Here is a 20,869-nt window from a genome sequence, read left to right on the forward strand (position 1 = left end):
AATTATTTGGCATGTAATTAGAGCTTTGTAAAATATTTTTTTAAACCATATGGAAAATATCAAGCCTGAAAATGCATGCATCATTATGCCAGATCAAAATATGCTGTATGGAAAGATATATAAGTGTATCATATCAGATTTAAAATTGTGTATTGTTTTTTTGTGTACCCCTAACAATATTCCGTATTAGACATGTCCATAAAGCTGTTGGTAAGATACACTAAAACATTAATAGCTGGTGGGTATTTCCTGCTCCTAGGCTCCCCCTACAGTCAAGAAGTGTAATTCGCACTTTCAGCTCCCTCTAAAGGACATGCTTTACACATGCATTTGTGGCCACGCTGAGAGATATAGAGCCAAGACTGAGGCAATATTACAGGATTTTACATGAACATGACTCTGATTACACAGCTTTAGTGTCCTGAGTGTAACTTTGGTGAAGCAGGCAGGACAACATAGTGCAGTTAGAAATGTGCCAAGCCCAGAGTAACAACAACAAAGGTGCTGTTCTCCCTGTTTCAAGTGAGTGGAGCATCACAATGATGCTGAAACTGTTATATTAAAGTAGAAATGCTACATTTAATGTTGCTTTTCCAGAAGAGCCTCAAATCAAAAAGCATTTAAGACACTTCTTTTCACACGTATGGCAAAGTACATGATTCATGCAGTGAAACTGTGTGTTAAACATTAAGCCAAAGAGCTTTTGAATAATCTCCCTGGCTAAAGACGTGGTGCCCATAAATCCTATGTTTGAGAAGCATAGCCATTAAAGCATGCTGAGGTAACGCAGAGGACACTCTCCGCCTAGCTGCAAGACTGCTCCAAATTTAGCTCCTCATCATCCACCACACTACACGAACAGCATTTTCCTCGTTCCACTGCAACACACCACCAAAATTATTTACAGACATAATTAGAAAAAGCTGCTGAATAAAACATTACAAGAACGAAAAGGAGAGCTGGTTCTAGAAGGTCGGCTTGAGAGGCAATGTGGCCACAATTTAAGTGGATTAGGATCAAAATACTGATAGAAATCTATTTAGGAGCATCTTGGTGTTGTGGTGCCACAAAACAGCTTGTTCGGGTTAATCAGTGAACCTAATGGTTATATATAGGCCTGTGCTGGTAAATATAGCCCTTTCAGCTGCAAGTCAAAAGCTTACATGTACCACCAGAGGATGGAGAAAACCTAAAACCACACTCTGTAAGTATATTTAGTACAGAAACTGAAGTTTGAGATGTGCTGGCCTTCACTTTCTGGGGTTCTTTTGGCCTAAAGATTTGAAAAGCTCCAAAGCCAGAGTTTAGAGGAACGCCTGAGCCAACTGGATGCTAATGGTAGGGCCTTCCAAGCTTTCAGAGAAGATCTAATCATTTCTGAGAAATAGAAAATTTGTGCAGAATTTTAAAGGTAAGCTAAGCATCTATAAAGCATCTAAAGTTTTCTTACCAAATGAAGTGTTGCCAAATGCAAATTCGAATGGACATTTTGAACCCCTTTGAATCCAGTTAATTCCGTGTAGAACTGAATGCATTTTCCACATTGAAAATAATGGTGGACATATGTCATATTGGGCTATATTTATTATCTTTACAGTGTGATGTCAACTCCATTCTTCTTCAACTCAAGTGCGTAAACCACAAAGCTGATTGCATAAACTCCAGAACAGGGGCAGTGGATATTTGGAGCACCTTTGCTGCTGCCACAGTGTGTCCCTTTACACACGGAGAGAGGAATTACATAAGACTCCAGCAGAGACAAATTCAGGTCGAGGCGGAGTTGCAGCCAAAGAGAAAAGAAAGGACGTGTGTGTGTGTGTGTGTGTGTGTGTGTGTGTGTGTGTGTGTGTGTGTGTGATTTTAACGAGCTAGCCCCAAACAGAGGGGTCTCCTACAGAGGGGTTCCAGCCCTTATGCTGGAGTAGTGAAGGATTAACCTCGGCCTGCCCCCACTTCACCACCGTTACACAAGTAAAGCCACCGTTGCGCTCAGACCCGCTCTATTCCTGACCACAGGGTGCGCTAATCTAAAAATACAACACTGTAGAAGGGCTCGCACAACACACTCCCAATCACACACACGCAGTGTTTGGTTGACGTCAAGGTAATAAACCCCTCTGCCTAAGAATAATGGCTTTGTAGAGCTTAAATGAGGAGAACATCAGCTCCACTCACTGGTGGAAGATAAATACTGTACACTGCAAAAAAAACAAAAAAGAAGCTTCCAATACAGTCATGTCCAAAAGTCTAAGCACCCTTTGATCAAAGTGTCTTATTGGGTTTTTTTTCTTTTCCATCACTCTTTATAAAAAAAGGCTCTCGGAGGATGCTTTACTAAAGGCTATGGTTGATTTAGGTCTAGAGGCCTATTGAACCCTTTTGTTTAAAGCATGAAGAAGTACACATCTTCTACAGAGAACATATCAAGACATTCACAATATAAAATACGGCATGATCAAAAATGATAGTATATTGTATATGCTATTTTTTTTCAGTACATATAAAATCGATTTTATATGTACTGCTGCTGTCCAATGAATACCACGTATCTCCATTTTTGTCTGTTTTTGGTTTTTGCCATGGTTTGAACCTTGTAGACTGTGTAAATAATTATGGAAGAACAGACCAACAGAAATGCTCTTAATGACTTGGAATAAACTCTTTTTTACATTGACTTCCATTCAAAGTTAAGAAAAAGAAAGTGTCCTGTAAAGCATCTGTTCACTTATTTCCACATCAACAAAACATGGCATATGACCATGGGTGCATGCAACTGTATACACAGCCTATGTACTATTACATTTATCCAGAGTTTGGGTCTAATAGTATATTTCTTCAGGATTCTGAAATGCTAATACTAATGCTATTTTTTTTTACATTTTATATTTTGTATGCTGCTGAAGTCATCTATCTGAGAAACTATCTGAGTAATCTATTTTAGTCATAGTAATGATTAGTTATTTATTCTTTTTTGTGTGTGTGGAAAGGGCCCATCTCTCAATCACTAAGAATGAAACGGGCTGTTCTTCTAACTGTATCTTTACGATTCATATATGTAAATGAATTCTGTTCAAACTCTGCCCTGTATTGTTAGTCTGGGCTGATAATATAACTTGGGTGGGACTAAACTTTTAGCTTATGGTGGATATTCAAATATACAGATGCAAATGTGTGGGTTTTTGTGACCTCACAGAACCAGTGTATGTAAAACAGGCAGCTTTGGCAGCTTAGTTTCTATATATGAGCTGTATGGACTGGGCTGGAGTGAACCGTGTATTTTTATTTTATGTGGCTCTTTAATTTCTCTATGTTACATTGGTGAAAGCATCTCTACTGCCTTGCAAGGTGTACTAGCCCCAACCTTTAAGGTTTATGGTTTAACAACAAGAACAAAAATAAAGAAAAGCATAAAACAGAGCCTAAAAACTTCAGTTTCAATGCTGGTAGCTGCTGAATTTATTAAGATGCAGGGGCACTGTATGGGGAAGAAACATTACAGCGATTCTGAGAGCCTGTGACTCTCAGAATCACCCTAAATACATCCCCCTAAAGGAAGTATTTAAAACATTTAATTTCAATATTAAACATTCATTATTCATAGAATAGTTTAATAAAAAATTAAAAAAAACATTTTTAGTAAGGACCCCAAGTCTCTGCATTGCCTGATTTGCTTCCCCATTTCTATTCAAATGAAATGGTTCAGTCTGCCCTCAAAACAGGTGCAATTGCAATTGTGAGCAGTGACTGCGAGTTGGTAGAGAAGCCTCATGTTGTATTCCACAAAAAAAGTTTGTTGCCAGAAATGCAAAGACAGACAGTGAAACAGGCTGATATTAGTTATTTAATATCTTTTGGGCTGGTCTAGTCTTGGTCTGGTGCTGGTTTAGCTGGTCACCAACAGGATGCCAGTGCTGGTTGTTTAGCATATGCTGGTCTGTGCTGTTGTTGTTGTTGTTGTTGTTGTTGTTGTTTTTTCCAGCAGAGCATTTCATTTACAAAGTGTTTTACAAACTCGTTTGTATCACAAGATTAGCATGCTAACTGTAGCCAATTGTGAAGCATCCGGCTATTGTTTAAAATATCCAAGTGGTCATCAACTAATTTGCCATGCTTGAGCTACGTTGTTCACACTGCTGTTGTCAAACACTGTGTTATTTAATCATTTACCCACAGTTATGAGTATTATGGCAGAATTCTTAGTTATATGTTCCATTTTCAGGGTTGGCATGGCATTTTATTTATTTTTTATTTTTTTCCCCCCATGGGGCCCAAAATCCCTGGCAGCATCCTTGATTCAATGAGTTTCTCAGCAGCACTGAAGTAGGTTTTTGACCTGATACTTCTGTAGTTCTTGTTCTTCTGTCAACACTATTACTTTATTATGCCTATTCAGGCTACTTTAGTCACCTCGATGTTCGTCGTATTCCACCCTACCATCAGTAAGCAAATAATGTTTGATAAGGTATCTCCCCCATATTATATTAGTTGTGGTTTTGAAACTTGTAAGAAGCAGTTTACTGTGTTATGAGTCGCCATCGTTATAAAGTAGATAAAGAAAGACTGATCTTCTGCTGGATGACATGCAGTGATTTGCCTTGGTGCAATAAAAACAAGCCTTAATGAGCAAAGTACTCACTTTTATAGTCCAGGTGTACAGGGGTCAGAGCTCACTAATGCTTTTTAAGAATTTCCTGAAGAGCATTCATTTCCATTATTTCCAAACATGTAAACATATTGCATTAATTTTCTGTGTGAAAACTGAACTTTGTTATTTAAAAATCTTATTTGTTGCTTACATTTTCATTTCCATTAGCAGACACTAGCCAGAGGGACTGTGCTGTCAATGGGCCGCAGTGGTCAGTGAGTAGTCTGCTGAGGGTAGGACTTCAGCACACTGCTTACACAATGCTGCCACCTCGTGGCTCAAACACTCACACTGCCATTGTCGCTCAAAGATGAACTGTTCATTGGTGGGACAGCTAAATTCCCTCTTAACAATATATCTCAACAGATCATCAGAAACTGCTGTAATCTTTGATCATAATGTAGCAGTAGATTCTGCCTCTAAAACTCCTTGTTTGACAATGTCACCTTGAACCAGTGGGTGGGGAACAATCCTATTAACCAATAATGTCATGGTTCATTTTCCCCTTTCTACCTCCCACCTATCATTGAGCAAAACACTTGGCAGAGACCCCTCATTTTAAAAAATGTACAGTAGTCTTCCAAATAACTATAAATACAGAAGTATGAAATGTAAGACTTAAAAAGGAGGGGGGGGGCACTGGGTAGCACTGAGCACTGTGTAGATCAGCCACACATGAGGCTGAGCCCTCCATGTCCATTGCCCAGCATCAGCTAGATGGGCATGAAGCCCACCAGCACTGGGCTGTGGAGCAGTGATTAGAATACTTCTATTGTACTAGCCTCATAACTCCACTCCTGAACTACTCATAGCCTCAAAGGTCCACTCTCATAGGTGCACAGTTCAGACACCAAATGAACACCAACATTGGCAGATTCGCCATTGGCGCCCTGCCTGTGATCTTCACAGATGAGAGCAGGTTCACACTGAACACATGTGACAGACCTGACAGAGTCTGGAGACGCTGTGAAGAACGTTCTGCTGCCTGCAACATCCTCCAGCATTAACATCCACCAGCATTGGCAGTGGGTCAGTAATGGTGTGGGGAGGCATTTCTTTGAAGGGCCACACAGCCCTCCATGTGCTAGCCAGAGGTACCCTGACTGCCAGTAGGCACCGGGATGAGATCCTCAGACCCAATGTGCAACCATATGCTTGTGCTGTGGGCCCTGGGTTCCCTCTGATGCATGACAATGCTAAGCCTCATGAGGCTGAAGTGTGTCAGCAGGTCCTGCAAGATGAAGGCACTGATGGACTATGGACTGGCCTGCCCGTTCCCCAGACCTGAATCATGTCCTCATGTCTCGTTCCATCCACCAACGCCACGTTGCACCACAAACTGTCCAGGAGTTGACTGATGCTTTAATCCAGGTCTGGGAGGAGATCCCTCAGGAGAACATCCGCCGCCACAACAGGAGCAAGGAGGTCATACAGGCACGTGGAGGCCACACACACTACTGAGCCTCATTTCAACTTGTCTTGAGGAATTTCCACTGAAGTTGGATCAGCCTGTAATTAGATTTTTATTTTGAGTAGGATTCCAAATTCAGGCCTCCATGGGATAATAATTTTGATTTACATTGATCATTTTTGTTATTTTGTTCTCAATGCATTCCACTATGTAATGAATAAAGATTTCAATATTTCATTCATTGAGATCTAGGATGTGTTAATTTAGTGCTCTCTTATTTATTTAAGCTGTGTGTGTGTGTGTGTGTGTGTGTGTGTGTGTGTGTGTGTGTGGCAGGTCATGTTGATAAGACAGATCTGAAGGTAGTTTTCTTGTCATGGTCACATGGTGGCAAGTAACAATAGTTCCTACATAATCGTGCAAACAAAACAAACATTGTTTAGTTCAGTGGTTCATGATTTAGATTTTTTTTCAGTGTTATGTCAGGAAACTTAACAAACATTAACCCTATTCAGGTGTAAATAATTTAGCTTTTAGCTTTTTTACCAAAAAATATTGTGTGGTAAAATTTCTTATTAGATTGATCTGGATTTTTGTTTGTGTTCTGCCAAGGTTACCTAGCAGGATTTGCTGTGAAATAATTCATCTGTGGGCAGAGCATGCATAGGTAAATTCATCTACAATCATGTCTTGGATTTCAATGAAAAACACAAAATAAAAGAATTAAAAATGAAGTAAAATTTCTAAATTATTTGATAGGGATTGTTTTAATTTGCATGAATGGAATCACAAATAATGAGTTGAACTGCTGCTTGTGACCTGTGAATCAACTGGTTTCATGTTCATGAATTCCCATCAATCGGTTTTGGAGTATTGGGGGGATTGGAGGTGTACTTTTTAAAATGTGTAATTGAAGATGAAAAACTGAGGCTTTTTGAGGAGTTATTGCTGCTGGTCACTGACATTTTGAACATCTGGGGGAAGTAAAAAGTGTTGTCTCCCAGGTCTTTTCAGGTCTTTTCAGGTCTTTCCTGCAGCTGGAATGGAATAATTTAGATGGGCAATACACTTATTCATTCAATCATTTAAAGATTTGTTTTAAAAATATCACCTAAATTCAAGCAGTTGATTTTAAATGCAATATTAGTATTAATGTTATATTTCTACACAGCAATTGAACTATTTTAGTTTAGTTCTGTCATTCTGAAAGCAGATCAAATGTGTTTTGTAACTTATTGAGGCAACCTAACAGTTTTCTTTACTTGCCAGATAGATTTGTGGGGAATAGCATGATTGAAGATTTCAAAAATAATAATAATCCTCAGAAAATGGCATTTATTCTTTTTGCTTCATATGGTGAGCTCTGTGTTTCAGCACAATTCAGTCTGACACAGGAAATCTTACTACTTGATTTATGCTGTTTTGTATTCTGTCTCTCTTGCTCACACACAGCACACAGGCTCTGTCATTCCGTGTGAGCGAGGGCTCCCTGCTCCAGACTCCCTGCATCGCCCTCCGTCTGTGTGGGCTAGATGGGAGGACCAGAAACTGCTGAACAGGAACTGCCAAGCTAAATCCATAGAACAAGGTTTACATAACCTTACATGCACTCGGCAGATCATAAGAGGTGTACTTGAGGCCCTCATAAAGCAGAGTTGGAAAGGCACACAAATGGCAATAAATTTTCTTTTATGATGCCAGGAGGATTTGTTGGTATAATGAAGCATTGCAGCTGAAGGATATTTAGGATTGGAGAATTTCGAATAGAACAGGAAGCCAACATGTTTACTTTCGTTGGATGGAGGTATTCCCTGATCCCTCTTTATTCCATTACGGACCCAAGCTGGGATAGACATGAGCAAATGTCATCCTTCTTTCAGCCAGGCAGCTAGAAGGCATATGAGGAACACTATTCCTGGAGTAGATGAAGGAATTCATTCCCAGTGCTTTTCTTTTGTTCAGTCTACTAAGAATTGAGTAAAAGAATGAAGGTCTCACTTTGCCGTGTTTTTCCTTTCTGCCACTCCCTGCCTCTCTAAGGTCACGGATTCGCTTTCCACCACCTGCAGTAGCCGTCTTTTGAAGCCCACCCTGGAAAACTATACGGAAAGCAGCTGGTGGGTCGTTCGATCTCCGGCTGTGGAAGTCCCAAATGTTCAAACCTCATATCCAAACATGCTTCATCTTCCAGCTCCCCCCTCCTCAACACTCCCCTACCCAGCGTGACCCTCTGTTTGAGGTGTGTGTGTGTGTGCGTGTGGATGTGAGGTGGTCTGCTGGAATAAAGCAAGGGGCCCCGCTCTGGCCTTGGACCATTCCCATGAGAAATCTCTTAGACTCTATCAACCAAAGTCAAGTTCTCCTTCTTAGACTTTGCCTGTGGCAGTCAGGAGAGGGTCCGGGTGCGATAATGGAAGGGGTCATTTGAAGCGGGTAGTTCATGGTGGGGACTTAAGCTAGCATCACGCAGAACAATGAATAAATACATCTAATTGTGCAGCAGAGAATCGTCATATTCTAAGAATGTTCAAAAGCACTGATGCATTGTAAAGCTTTGATCTGAAGGGGATAATTCAACTCTATTGATGTTGGGAGGCTGTTAAAATGGTCATGTATTGAACTTCAACTTCAAACACTTCATGTGGTGATAAGAACTTATACTAGGATTCTTCCACTCAAAACATTTGAAGTATTTCTTTTATTGTAGGTTTTCAGTTTTACAGTAAAAGTTGGCATCAATTATGATCAGCTATGATGGCAATAAATAAAATATGGCCAAAATAAAATGTTTAAATACATAAATTCACCCCAAAAAGTGTTTTATTGTTAGCATTGTAAAGAAAAAAAATATATAAATATACAAAATATTAACGATATAATACATTTAAACCAGAAATGTATTTTTTAAATGTTATTACTTGTTATTATTTTTCCATTTTAAATAACATTTACCTAAAATGATATATAATGATATTTGTTGTTTAGATCATTTTTGATGTTCAATTTAATAAAGCTAGAATGCTTACTTTTCAAAATTGACTACAATTGTTTTTTTTTTTATTACTTTTTTTTATAAAGAATATTTTACTATTATGGTCTCCAACCATATTTGTGTATTCATGCCTAAACTAATCTTCAATCATTTCCATGATTTTCACAAGGAACTATAGTCATCCAATAGGATGGCAAAGAACAATGAAGTACAGTAAAGAAAAAAGAATGTTTTAAAACTTTTATTTTGTCAGTGACGCTGTGTAATTTTGACAAATATGAAACAAAAATAAAAACCAAGAAAATATGTAAGTGCTTACAGGAAAGGACAACATTAGTGTTTTATATCTGGTAAAAAATACAGTAAAATAAATAGAAGGAAGGAAAAAAATCTATCAAGATTGTCTTTGCTTTGCTACCTGTACATTCAAATTTTAGAATAAAGATATATATATATATATAATATGCTTCAAAAGCTGCAACAGACTTTACACTGAATATCATACAACTTATCCAAGTGCACAGAACAACCTAACTCTCTACAGTATATTACAACAGTTTTACTGTGACACGACATTATCCGTTAAAAATGTTGATCAAAGATAAAGAAAAAATGCAGAGTAGCAGATGAGAAGTCATTCACTGGATTCCTCAGATGATTCAAGAAGCTACTTGAATTTATAGGGCAGGCATGGGGTTCCTTTTGAAGCAGAGGGAGAGGGAGCATTGGGATTTGGCCTACCACATGGATTTGATTAATGCTTCCTATGTCCACAAATGTGTTCTTTCGCTTTAACCTGAGAGATACTTTAGCATGTTTCTTGTGTAAACTTCATAAGTTGATGTTGTCCAACCGCTGGACATTACCTAACAAGCTGCAGAAACAGAGCTGCGTCTCATGCTGGATGTTCAGCCTTATCAAAGCAAACATCTTACCTGGACTGGAATTTCCGAGACATTACAAGAGTGCTGTGTGTATATAAGAGGCAAAGAACAAACAGAACTTTAGAACAACAGCTTTTAGCAGAGGTACAGGCAGGACAAGCAGAAGCAGGTACGGTACAGATACTGCAAACTGAGAGCGAGGGGAAGTGAACGTGAACTTCTTACGATAGATGACATCCGACATCTTTCCAAAGGAACTGATCAAGGCATCATAGCAGTCAGTTGTGAGCGAAGGGCGGTGCCCTATTGGATAAACTCTTTCAGAATGTCACACGTGTTCTTGTTGATCACCTCGCGTAGTCTGCGGACCCGCCGGATGCTGAACAGGCTCACAAAGCTGTCTGGCTGCAGGACGGCCATGCCATTATGCACGTCACCCATGACAATGATTTGGCCATCTGAGGTGGTGATGTTGGGACACGGGCAGTTCCAGTCCATGTTCTGCAGAGTCACCTCCAGGGGTTCCTTCTGGAAGAACTTCAGCCCCATCTTCTCATCCTTCAGGATCTCCTCCACAGTGATCTGAGCCCGGCCCGAGTCTTCCTCCTCTGTCAGCTCGGTCACGCGGCCCAGGATGACGAAGTCGCTCTTGCAGAAACTGGGTACCATCTTAAGCCGTGGCTTGCATGGCTTGCAGCGATGGTTCTTGGGAAACGGGCAGGAGTCCTCGCATGTTTCCCTGGTCTCAAAGTTGTTCTCGTTCCCACCACAGCCACCGTAGATGAAGGGCTGGCACTGGCCCAGGGTACTGCTGTAGGCCCAGCGTGGCTCATACGCCTTACAGGGACCCTGTAGACTGGGAAGGCTGCAAGGTGCAGCCAGCTCACCCTGGCAGGACAGCAAGCACGACTCATAGGTGTCGAAGTGGTTTCGGTTCCCGTCGCAGTTGCCGTAGGTGAAGGTGAAGCAGCTGTTCCTTTTGGTGTCATAGTACCAACTTAGCTTCTCCCCTCCGCAGTCTCCAGTGTCTGGTACCTTCAGGCACTCCTCTGCAGGGAAGCGGGTGGAGTTCTTCGGCTTCTCTGCCTCAACCTCTTCTTTCTGGACCACAGTAAGGGGGAAATGGGCTTGGATTGAACCACCCGAGTTTGCTGCAGTGCAAGTGTAGACACCAGCGTCGTCCAGCTGGGCGTTGTAAACCACCAGCTGTCCGATATTGGTGACGACCACATTCCCCAACACGTGATTGGGCTTCATAACAACATTCTCCTTTCCCTCCAGTTGCTTCTCCCAGGTTATCTCAGGCTTGGGCCAGCCAGCCACTTCGCACAGGAAGCTGGCCGTCTCGCCCACGAACACGGTTTGTTGCGCTGTGCTTCCTGCTATGACTGGGGCTTGCACATCCAGAGGGGTGGTGTGCAGCAGGGCGGTCGTCGGTAAGACGGTCGTCCCGGGAGGCAGAGGGCTAGTGTTGGTAGGATGGGACCTGCAGGTCACTACAGACAGGGAAATGCCTTTGGTGCAAGCTTCTGCATCCATGTAGCACTTGTTGTAGTACGTCATGCCATCAGAGGCACAGGTGAAGTGGGGCTCCCTCTCACAGCGATCCCGGCACTTGCACATGGGTTGCCCGTTCCAGATGTGGCACTCGGAGCCCTGCTGAGTGCACACAAACTTGGCGCAGGTTGCCTCCTTGGCCACGAGACCTTTCTTCCCTGTTGTGTCTATGTAGCGGGCGGCCACGCAGCTTCGGCTCCCGCAGACGTTTGAGCAGCACTTTTCGGATGCTTCACATTCCTAAACGACAGAGACAACAAGGCAAACATTCTCTCAGACACCTTTTGGCTTCCCATGCCTTCTACAGTCACTTAAGTCATGCTCCCACACACTTCTTCCTCTACCTTTACATTGGTTACTAGGAAATATGCCATCAATATAGACTGCTATATTAAGCATAACTATAATTTATCTTTATATTTACTTCATCCACCTTCCCATTCATACACTCATACCTTCATCGCTTTCCTGTTCACTTGACCCTTTCATCCAGTTTCTCTTTAGCTTCATCTTTTCACCTACTAACTGTATCTGCTCACTTCATCAGCGGTCCCAGTCCCTTTACTCATTTTCCATTCACTTCATCCTTTAGTTCACTTTCTCACTTTCACTGTTCACTCCCCATTCATTCCATGGACCTTCCCATTCACACTCACTTTACTCACTTTCCCTTTCATTCCATTCCCATTTACGTTCACTTTCTTACTCTTCCCATTAACATGCACTCCCATCCCTCCATCTATTGTCTTACTCACTTCACCCACCTTCCTATTCACACTTACTTCATGCCGTTATCCACTTTTCATTCATGCTAATGCTAACCCAAAGATAGCTGTGCTTTCTGACTATACTCTGAATGACGTTATGCAGAAACTAGTGCGTAAACAACGCATGCACGCGGGCTGTGGTCAGAAATGCTTACCTGGTCAGACTGGCACTCCCGGGTGCAGGTGCTCATAGCGTCCACCCAGAGGTTGGGGTTCACGTCGTTGGGACAGAGACCTGAGTGAGCGTGCGCCGCGCCATGCAGAGCCATGCCTTTTACGCAGCAGTGCACGCAGAGAATCACCAGCTGCCCGGCCAGAAGCCACATCCAGCGAGACGAGAGCATCTTTTGGCTGGAGTTCACAAACCGCTCTGCCTGAGCGCCGTTGAGAGTTGTTTTCAGTGACTTGGTGAGGGCGCGGTAAGAAGGGACGCGCGTAACGCTGTGCCAAATGGCCTCTTTCTTCTCCAAAAGCCGTGCTGCGCTCAAAGATGGAACCAGCCGTCCAGTACGAGTGTGTGCAGGAGTGAGGCAAGGTGCTGCTATTTATACCCGAGTCCTTTAAAGCGGGCTACTCGTTCCTGACCACAGGACTCGCCCTTACGCGCACATGACAGATATGGATTGCTGTGGAGTTCATGACTGGGGCTTAAAAAGCAGCTGTCTTGAGGCTGGGCTGGTGCTGGGCTACCTGCCCCGCTCGAGAACATCCAGCAGCCCTCCTTAACCCTTCGGGTGCCTCACATTGGCTCACATTGTGAATGACACAGTGGGAGGTGAGAGCAACGCTACTGTGCCAAGCGGCGCAGTAAATGCAGTGTAGAACCAACGTGAGATCGGACTAATGTGATTTTGTCTGGCTGTTATAAGAGCAAAAATAAACCAAAATAAATCTACAGGAACAGGAAGTTATTGTGCACGTTGCATGTATCATTTAAAGGCTTTAAAAAAGCTCTAATACAGGGTTTGGTCAACATCCCAAGGTCTGCATATATTACTGATAAGGGTTTGTTGTGGCAGTTGAGTTTCAGAAAAAAAGACCCATGTCCAAAGGTTCTTGTTCTAATTAAACCGGCTGTTTTTATGTTACTGTCCCTTTAAGGCTGCTTTATGTGATTTGATTTATTTTATTTACATTTATTATTATTTTATTATTTTATTTATTTTCTTTTTTCATTTAAAAAAAAAGCAGCTTTATGTAAAGTTACAGCTTTAAAATCATTTCAATGTTCATCTGACCTGTAATGGGGAGAATGGTGTCTCTGTCATTGACACTGGCCTGTATCTACATCGCTACTGCACTATGTATCTTTGGTGGAGCCGTATGAGACCTCTGGCTAGAACTGTGAAATGCTACGTAAACTGTGACGACATTAGTGTACTCCACCTCGTCAGTCCACGTGCTTCTTTTACTTCAGATGTCAGTTCAGATGTCAGCTTGTTAACAAACGTAAACATACACGCACAGCTGTCCACGAGGTAGCGCCCAAAGCTTGATTTAAATTTACAGCAGTGACTTTGTGAATTAGTGAATTACATGCCCAAACTGTAGGGGGAGCCCATGAGCAAAACCAACCACTTCTTGCATAATGCTTCTTTAAAACATCGCTCTTTAAATCACCTCTCTGCTTTGGGAAAAACAAAAACTGCCATTATATTTACATTCAGGGCACATAAAGATGCAGTGAAGTTTTATTAATTATTGTTATTATTTTTATTTATTTTTTCATTTTGCTAGTGTGGACCATGCTCTGGGAAGGTGGACTTGAATATGTTTGGCCTCGAGTTTGGGTTGGCTTTCCTGTGGTCAGTGTGTGAAGCCAGACCCCCCCCCCACCCCACCCCCCATTGGTGTGGTGAGTGATGGAAGAAAGGGAGGAGACGGGGTGGAGGTGGGTGTGATGTTTGTTCGACACAGAGTTGGACTGAAAAGCAGGGTTATATAAGGGACTTGAGGGCCAGGAGGAGGAGTTTGGCATGTGGTCCTTCTCCCAAAATTCAGATATGTCGTAACTCCACTTAGTCAAATTTCAAATTCCTACAATCATATGATACTACCAGTTCTAGAAAAGTGAAGGCTAAGATATGGTCCTTCTGATTGCCACTGCCACTACCGCAGTGTTACTGGACAACTGAACACGCTTGCAGGAGAACACTAACTGCCAGTTAAATCAGCTAACACATGCTAGCACTGGGGAAGAGGGAGGGGCATCCGACTGCGGTGGCATCACTGGGGATCAAACCCTGACCTCCTGATGAGAGGGCTAATACCTAGATGGCCAGAATACATGGATTACAAATCGCCACACATTTGTGTCGGAAATTGCTTCATCATTTTTCATGTTTTGACACAATTTGAATCCGACTGTTCTTCTTTACATCGCAAAAAATATTAAACTGACCAATAGAAATGCTCCAAACTGACGGAATTATTTGATGTTTTTTATAATGACTTCAGTTAAATAGGCAGGTGCACCTGTAGTAGTGTAGACGTTCAGTCTGGTCTACAGAGAGATTAACAGGATTTGCATAAAGACAAATGCTTGAATTAATGGTAAATTGACATTTTTTAGTCATGAAGGCAGCCTAAGCATTAGACGTTGGTTTGAGCTGCAGTTGTTTTCTCTGGACTGGCTTCTAGACATCTCCTTAGGCATAGTTCTGGAGCTTACAGAGAGCAGTGCTTTTACAGCACATAAACACGGTTAATCACTTTCACAGGACTGTAGTCCAATTAACATCGGGGAGGCTAGTCTGCAACTCGGAGAAAGAACACCTTCATGTATGATGAAATGCACATTCTTGGACCGACGCTGTTCTTAAAGAAGCCTTTTCTAATGAACTTGAGGAACGCTTTGAACGCCGCCTCGCTCTTGCAGAGTTTCACTTCATGTTACCCCTCCTCAGCACAATATAGGTTCGCTTTTACAGTGCCTGTTTTTGTGCCATGGATTAACTTTCCACTTAATGAATCGAGGAGGAGATTTATATAATTCTTGGAAACTCTTTGTCCTCACATACCCTCTTGGAGAAAAACAACTCGCCGTCTACACATCTGTCAAGGGTGTCAAATGAGGACAAGGAAAGGTTCTAGATTTTAACTCCAAATCGTAAGCTCATTATATCGCCTGTTTTTGAACAAAGTGCCTTCGTATTGATTGTAAATTCTTCTCAATTGACTGGTCTGGAACAGACTATTATAGCCATGCAAGTCAGGAAGGAAGCAGCTTAATAAGGGAACCCGATTGAAAGATCAGAGGGTGGCAAACAAACAGAGATTGAACTTGTAACTTCTTTCTCGTTACCTAAGAACCCACACAGCAAAACTTTGTAAAGCAAATGCTTTATAGATTCTCCTTTGATCGGCCTGTAGCATCAGCTGCTTCCCTAACTAACCCAGAATCAGCTGCGCTGTACACTGATCAGCCATAACATTGTAGCCACTGACAGATGATAGCATTGATTATCTTGCTACAAGGGCACCTGTCAAAGAGATATGAGAGATACTGTGCATATTAGGCAGCAAGTGAATAGTCAGCAATCAGTTCTTGAAGGCGATGTGTTGGAAGCAGAAAAAATAGGCAAGCGAAAGAATCTGAGCCACTTTGACAAGGGTCAAATAGTGATGACTAGACGACTGGCTGAGAACATCTCCAAAACATGGTCTTGGCAGGTCTTGTGGTGCTCACGGTATGCAGTGGTTATAGCTTACCAAGGAAGGACAAGCATTGGCTCTTATGTCATTTACTTATCTACATATTTTTGAACCATCTGATACTTTCCTCAATCAATAATTAGCTGGAATTAATTAGGACATTTTGAAAGCTAAGTTTGGAAGATAAATTATATTTTTACACAAGATTTTTCTCTTAGCAGATTATCTCTGCTACAAATGACTGTGTAAAATTTGTTTCCAGGACTTACTGATTATGAACAGCTCAGCTGCAAGGGGCAAACCTTACAGTTATGCTGCATTAAATTTACCTTAGATGTCGATTTTGAAGCTGGGAATGATGTCATGCCCAAGTTGACCACGCTCCAGTTAAACATTATGAATCAAAAGCATTTCCAAAAAGACGATGGACAATCCTTTACTGGTGTTTTGTGGGGAATCTAACCAAAATATGTCCCCCTTTATATGTGTCAGTTTAGCGCTGTTAGCAATACCAGGTGATGACAACGCAATATGCAGTATTTTGTGCGTCCAAACACCAAGAAAACATGTCCACAGACAGAAGTTGGACAGTACTGTGTGTCCCTCTGATTTATTGAGACCTAAATGAATAGGAAGGCTAATGCTAGCTGTATAATACTACTGCTGTCTTCATGTTGGTTTATGGTGCGAATGACTAAAAATGACTGTCTGCGAATGAGTCCTCAATGAAAGGGGCCAAATGGAGCTAAACGGTTACAAACTCAAAGTGAAAATAGTGTCTAACCACTTACCCAGGATCGTTTTTTAATGTTAGACAGTAGAATGGTGTATTTTACTCAAAAAGCAGAAAATATACCCGAGTATGTTCATTTTTTCACAAATAGAAACGCTAGCATTACTGCTACTGATTACTGACTGTGCTGACACCGGAGTTACGGGCAGTTACGTTCTGGCCAGCTAATGCTATGTTAATATCTGATGCAACTACCTTTGCAATGTTACACATGAACGTTATTACAATAAGAAAATAAGGCTTTATTAAATTAGTATTAATTGGTGGTGTCATTCACACTCACTGATGCCATCATTACAAATGAGCTACATTTATAAAGTCTTATAACTGGAGTTGTCTTATATAAATCTGTATTTGATGCTGAAACAGTTGATTCTGTTCTGTTTTTTCTATGAAAATGTTCAAACACACACATATATATATATATATATATATATATATATATATATATAATTTTGCTTAAATGCTCCAAACTAACCCATTCCTTATGGACTCGGGTGGGAGCGCCCCTAGTGTCTGATAAAGTGGTAATTCTCCTTTATACAAGTCCTCTGCTCTGGGTTGGTGATGCTCTAACGACTTTTCGTAGAAAATCCGACGTGTTGGGGCATTCCTGTTGGAACTTGGAAACTCAGCATGGAGCGCAGCATGGGGAAATGTCAAACATATTGAGTAGCTAGTATAGTAAACAGTTTAGTAAAACATCTGGTAAAATGATGCAAATAGAATTAAGGAAATACAGTTCTATGTAGTTTGAACCAGATTCCAACCAGCCTCCAACCGAAATACATAAAACTGTCTGCAACACAAAACATTCTGTGGAAATATCATTGCAGTTAAATATCAGAATAATAACACTGAAATATATTTTATTTCTATTGTTTCTATTATTGTTGAAAACTTTCAAATGAACTGGTGTAATTTTAGACGGCTTCTGCATCTAACTGGGAGCATATGGACTTCGTTCATTGTTCTCATTGGGAGGCTTAGTTGTAACATCATGCTAAAGCTAACCCCACAGTGTGGATGCTGTACTTTTAGTCTGGCTAGATCTCACTGTGAGTTGTGTTCATGCTTTAAAATGATACCATATCATAACCACCAAGAGGGAGATTAAAAAACATAGGAGTGAATCACACACAACCCATTGAAAACATAAAATATCTGCATTTACAAAAGATTTAACAATGTTCACCAAAAGTATGACATACTCAAACCTGCTTAACAACATACAAATCTGTCACATTTTGATCATTAGTTACTATACCAAAAACTAGGGTTTGACTTTTTAAAATCAGAGCTGTTTTTTGGAAACTTAATGCTTACAGTGTACCATAAACCTACTGAAAAGCATTCGTAGAAAACTAGAAACAGTGTTGGCAGAACTAATAGTTGGTATACAACTAATAAATGCATCCAAAATTCTTCAAGATGTGTAAAATTAAAGTTTCAGGACATGTTCCAAGCAGCTTGTGGGCATTCTCCCTTTTTTTCTGCAAGACAACCACCCAGCACTAAAATCCCAGGGGCCTCCTCAGATGACTGAAGGAGCTGTAGTCAGCCCTCATGAGCTTTAATCATTTCTTGAATCTCACAACTCGACTCGCTTCTGCCATGAAGTGCTTTAACGCTCGAACAACCCATCAGTGTCTCTACTGAAAGACTTTAGACCAAGCTAGATGTTTGCAGTCAACCGTCTCAGGCTGGGAGAGGGTCCAAGTTGAGGACAGCGCAGCCCCAGGCAGGGATAAAACTCCTTAATGGGTCTGCATCTAACTGCTGGCACACTGAGAACATACTGAAACACCAACTCAGACATTTCAGATCATGATTGATTACTTAAGGCGTAGCTTTGCACATTGCATTCTTTCATATCTTTTACTCTGGAGACAGATCACCTCGTTTGCCCTCCGCGGAGGCAACGTTTGAGCTATTTGTTGAATGAGATGTTTTATTTGGAACCAAAATTAATAAACTGTTGTCAATCTGTTAGCTTGTAGTGAAGACTGATGCAACCTGAGGCTATGAATGGGGTAGACAAGACGCAGCCTATTATTTCTGGAAGTCTCAAAAAGGTATAAACAAGCCTCAAATAGCAAGATGGCTTTAAATAGTTCAAAGCCATCTACACACTGCTCGTACTTTTTTTTTTTTTTATATCTACATAAATTAGTTTTTAGCTTTATGATCTTTTGTTTATGGCAGCTCATTTATTTATTTATTTATTTTTGGTTTGACATCCATGTAGTATAAAGTTATTAAAAGTTTCTAAAATTTTCCCCATCAGGTTCCAAATGTCAATTTAAACACTATGCTGAAATGTTTACAGAAAGACTGAACCAACTGAAATACAACACTAATATTGCTCCTCAGTAAATGGCACTGTAATCCCACCAGCTGTTTTTATCCAAATAAATTAAAGCTGTTGTACGTAAAACTGGCCATATTGAGTTAAGTGAACATTTGTGGTCATTTTACTGATCTTTGAGTTGTAAGAATTTTGGCAAAGGGTTAGCAATTGGCCCATGAAGCTTCCAGTTCATGGCAGGTCTTTGCTTTGGTGTTTTTTGGGTTGTTCCTGACCATCCAAACCAAATTCCTCTCAGTTGGAGTCTTCTTCCAGACCAAAATTACTATACTTCATTTTATGCTCTATTTTTGCAGGGATGCATTGATACGGAACTTGTGGGCTGATGTCAACATTGTCAATATTGTTGCCAATATCTACTGACATCGATACATAAACATTTATAAAAGGTAGAAACTGAGAATGAACTCTACCTGAATTACCTGTACAAATGTAACAGTTATCTGTACAGGGTTGCAAAAACAGTAAAAAAGGGGGAAATCTAATAAAATTAACAAGAAATAATAATCAAGTTCAACCAACTCAACAATCTACTCTTCTGGAATCCAATAAATGAGTAAATACATATTCAATTTAAAATATCACTCTAATCTAAACATCAACCTGATACTAATCAGTTTTTTTAAGCAATGACATCCCTATATTTTTGCACAATCCTTGGCACTTGTCTTTACACCCAGCTAACATGGCATGACTTTTTCTTTAGTCATATGGCTGAAACCGAAATTTTCACGGCTGCATGAATGAAATTGAATTGAAAGTTTTTGCTTGAATAGTTTCATGGAACTCCTTGACGTGACCTGCCTGACCCCAAAAGATCTGGCACTGAATGAACCTTTTGAATGAATTAACGGCCTGAACAGCTCGGTCCAGTGATGGTAAATGGATTTCAGATGGATGCTTTGTAGATGTGTGTGGCTGTTGACGTGTTTTTAACAGAGTCTAAATGAATCCGCTTCTGTTCTCAGATTTCATCATGACCAACAGGTAAACACTGCCCTCAAGCAGACGTCCTCTCAGTGTTGCGCTTTATCTGAAACTGCCCCAAATGTCAGAGTATCGACACCTACGCAGACACCCCGTAGGGGGTTTCGAGCTTTAGACTGTTTTGTTGCACAGAAGAAAAATGGCTGAATGCCAGGCTTCATTCAGCGCTGTTGTGAAAACCCGCCTTTCCACAGACATCCAAATTGGGAAACGTTCTGACAGTGCAGAGAGAAATCGTGCTCCGATAACAAGCATCAGCTTTGTTCCGTTCTGGGGAGAAATCTTGCTTTGTCACCACTTCTCCCTACCTTTCCCACTGCCAGCTGCATGCAGGGATCTGGGAGGGAAGGAGGGTAGCAGCCAAGCCCATCCATATTTCATGTGGTTTGGCCTGGGGTATGATGTTCATACAATTTGGGCCCATTCATCCTCTTGGGTCCATCATCTGTCAGAGGCACTGTGGGGCGGCACAGGAGTCTTTAATAAAGTAACACTGAGGCTAATTAAGAAAAAGGGAATAAAGCAAACCGCAGCACCCCCCCACCCCACCCCCCTCTTCCGAACTCGGCACTCGACCGCAGAGCATGAGCCGTCTTGTCCGAGGACCTACAGGGATAAACTGCTGTTCCATTATTTCATCAGTAGCACTGCCAATGTTTGGGACTCACTAGGAACCACATGGCAGTGGAGCTTCAAAAAAATTCTTCCGATTCATCATCCAGAGCTGGAAGAGCTGTTTCATGACTAAGCTTGAATTGACGGGTAAAAATAGCAGGGAAGTACTTGTCAGGAATTTTGTGGTCCCTGCCAT

The 20,869-nt window shown here is 41.2% G+C and overlaps 1 protein-coding gene across 1 annotated transcript; it reads right to left on the reverse strand.

The window, feature by feature from the left end:
- Positions 1-10,087: 10,087 nt before the first annotated feature.
- Positions 10,088-12,600, reverse strand: wfikkn2b (WAP, follistatin/kazal, immunoglobulin, kunitz and netrin domain containing 2b). Its single transcript, XM_072667531.1, has 2 exons — positions 12,412-12,600; positions 10,088-11,729 (listed from the first exon to the last, which is right to left on the reverse strand). The coding sequence occupies exons 1-2, from the start codon at positions 12,598-12,600 to the stop codon at positions 10,236-10,238; spliced, it is 1,683 nt and encodes a 560-aa protein (XP_072523632.1). The 3' UTR covers positions 10,088-10,235.
- Between the last annotated feature and the right edge of the window lie 8,269 nt (positions 12,601-20,869).

Source organism: Salminus brasiliensis, chromosome 22, assembly GCF_030463535.1.
Source record: "Salminus brasiliensis chromosome 22, fSalBra1.hap2, whole genome shotgun sequence".
NCBI lineage: Eukaryota > Metazoa > Chordata > Actinopteri > Characiformes > Bryconidae > Salminus > Salminus brasiliensis.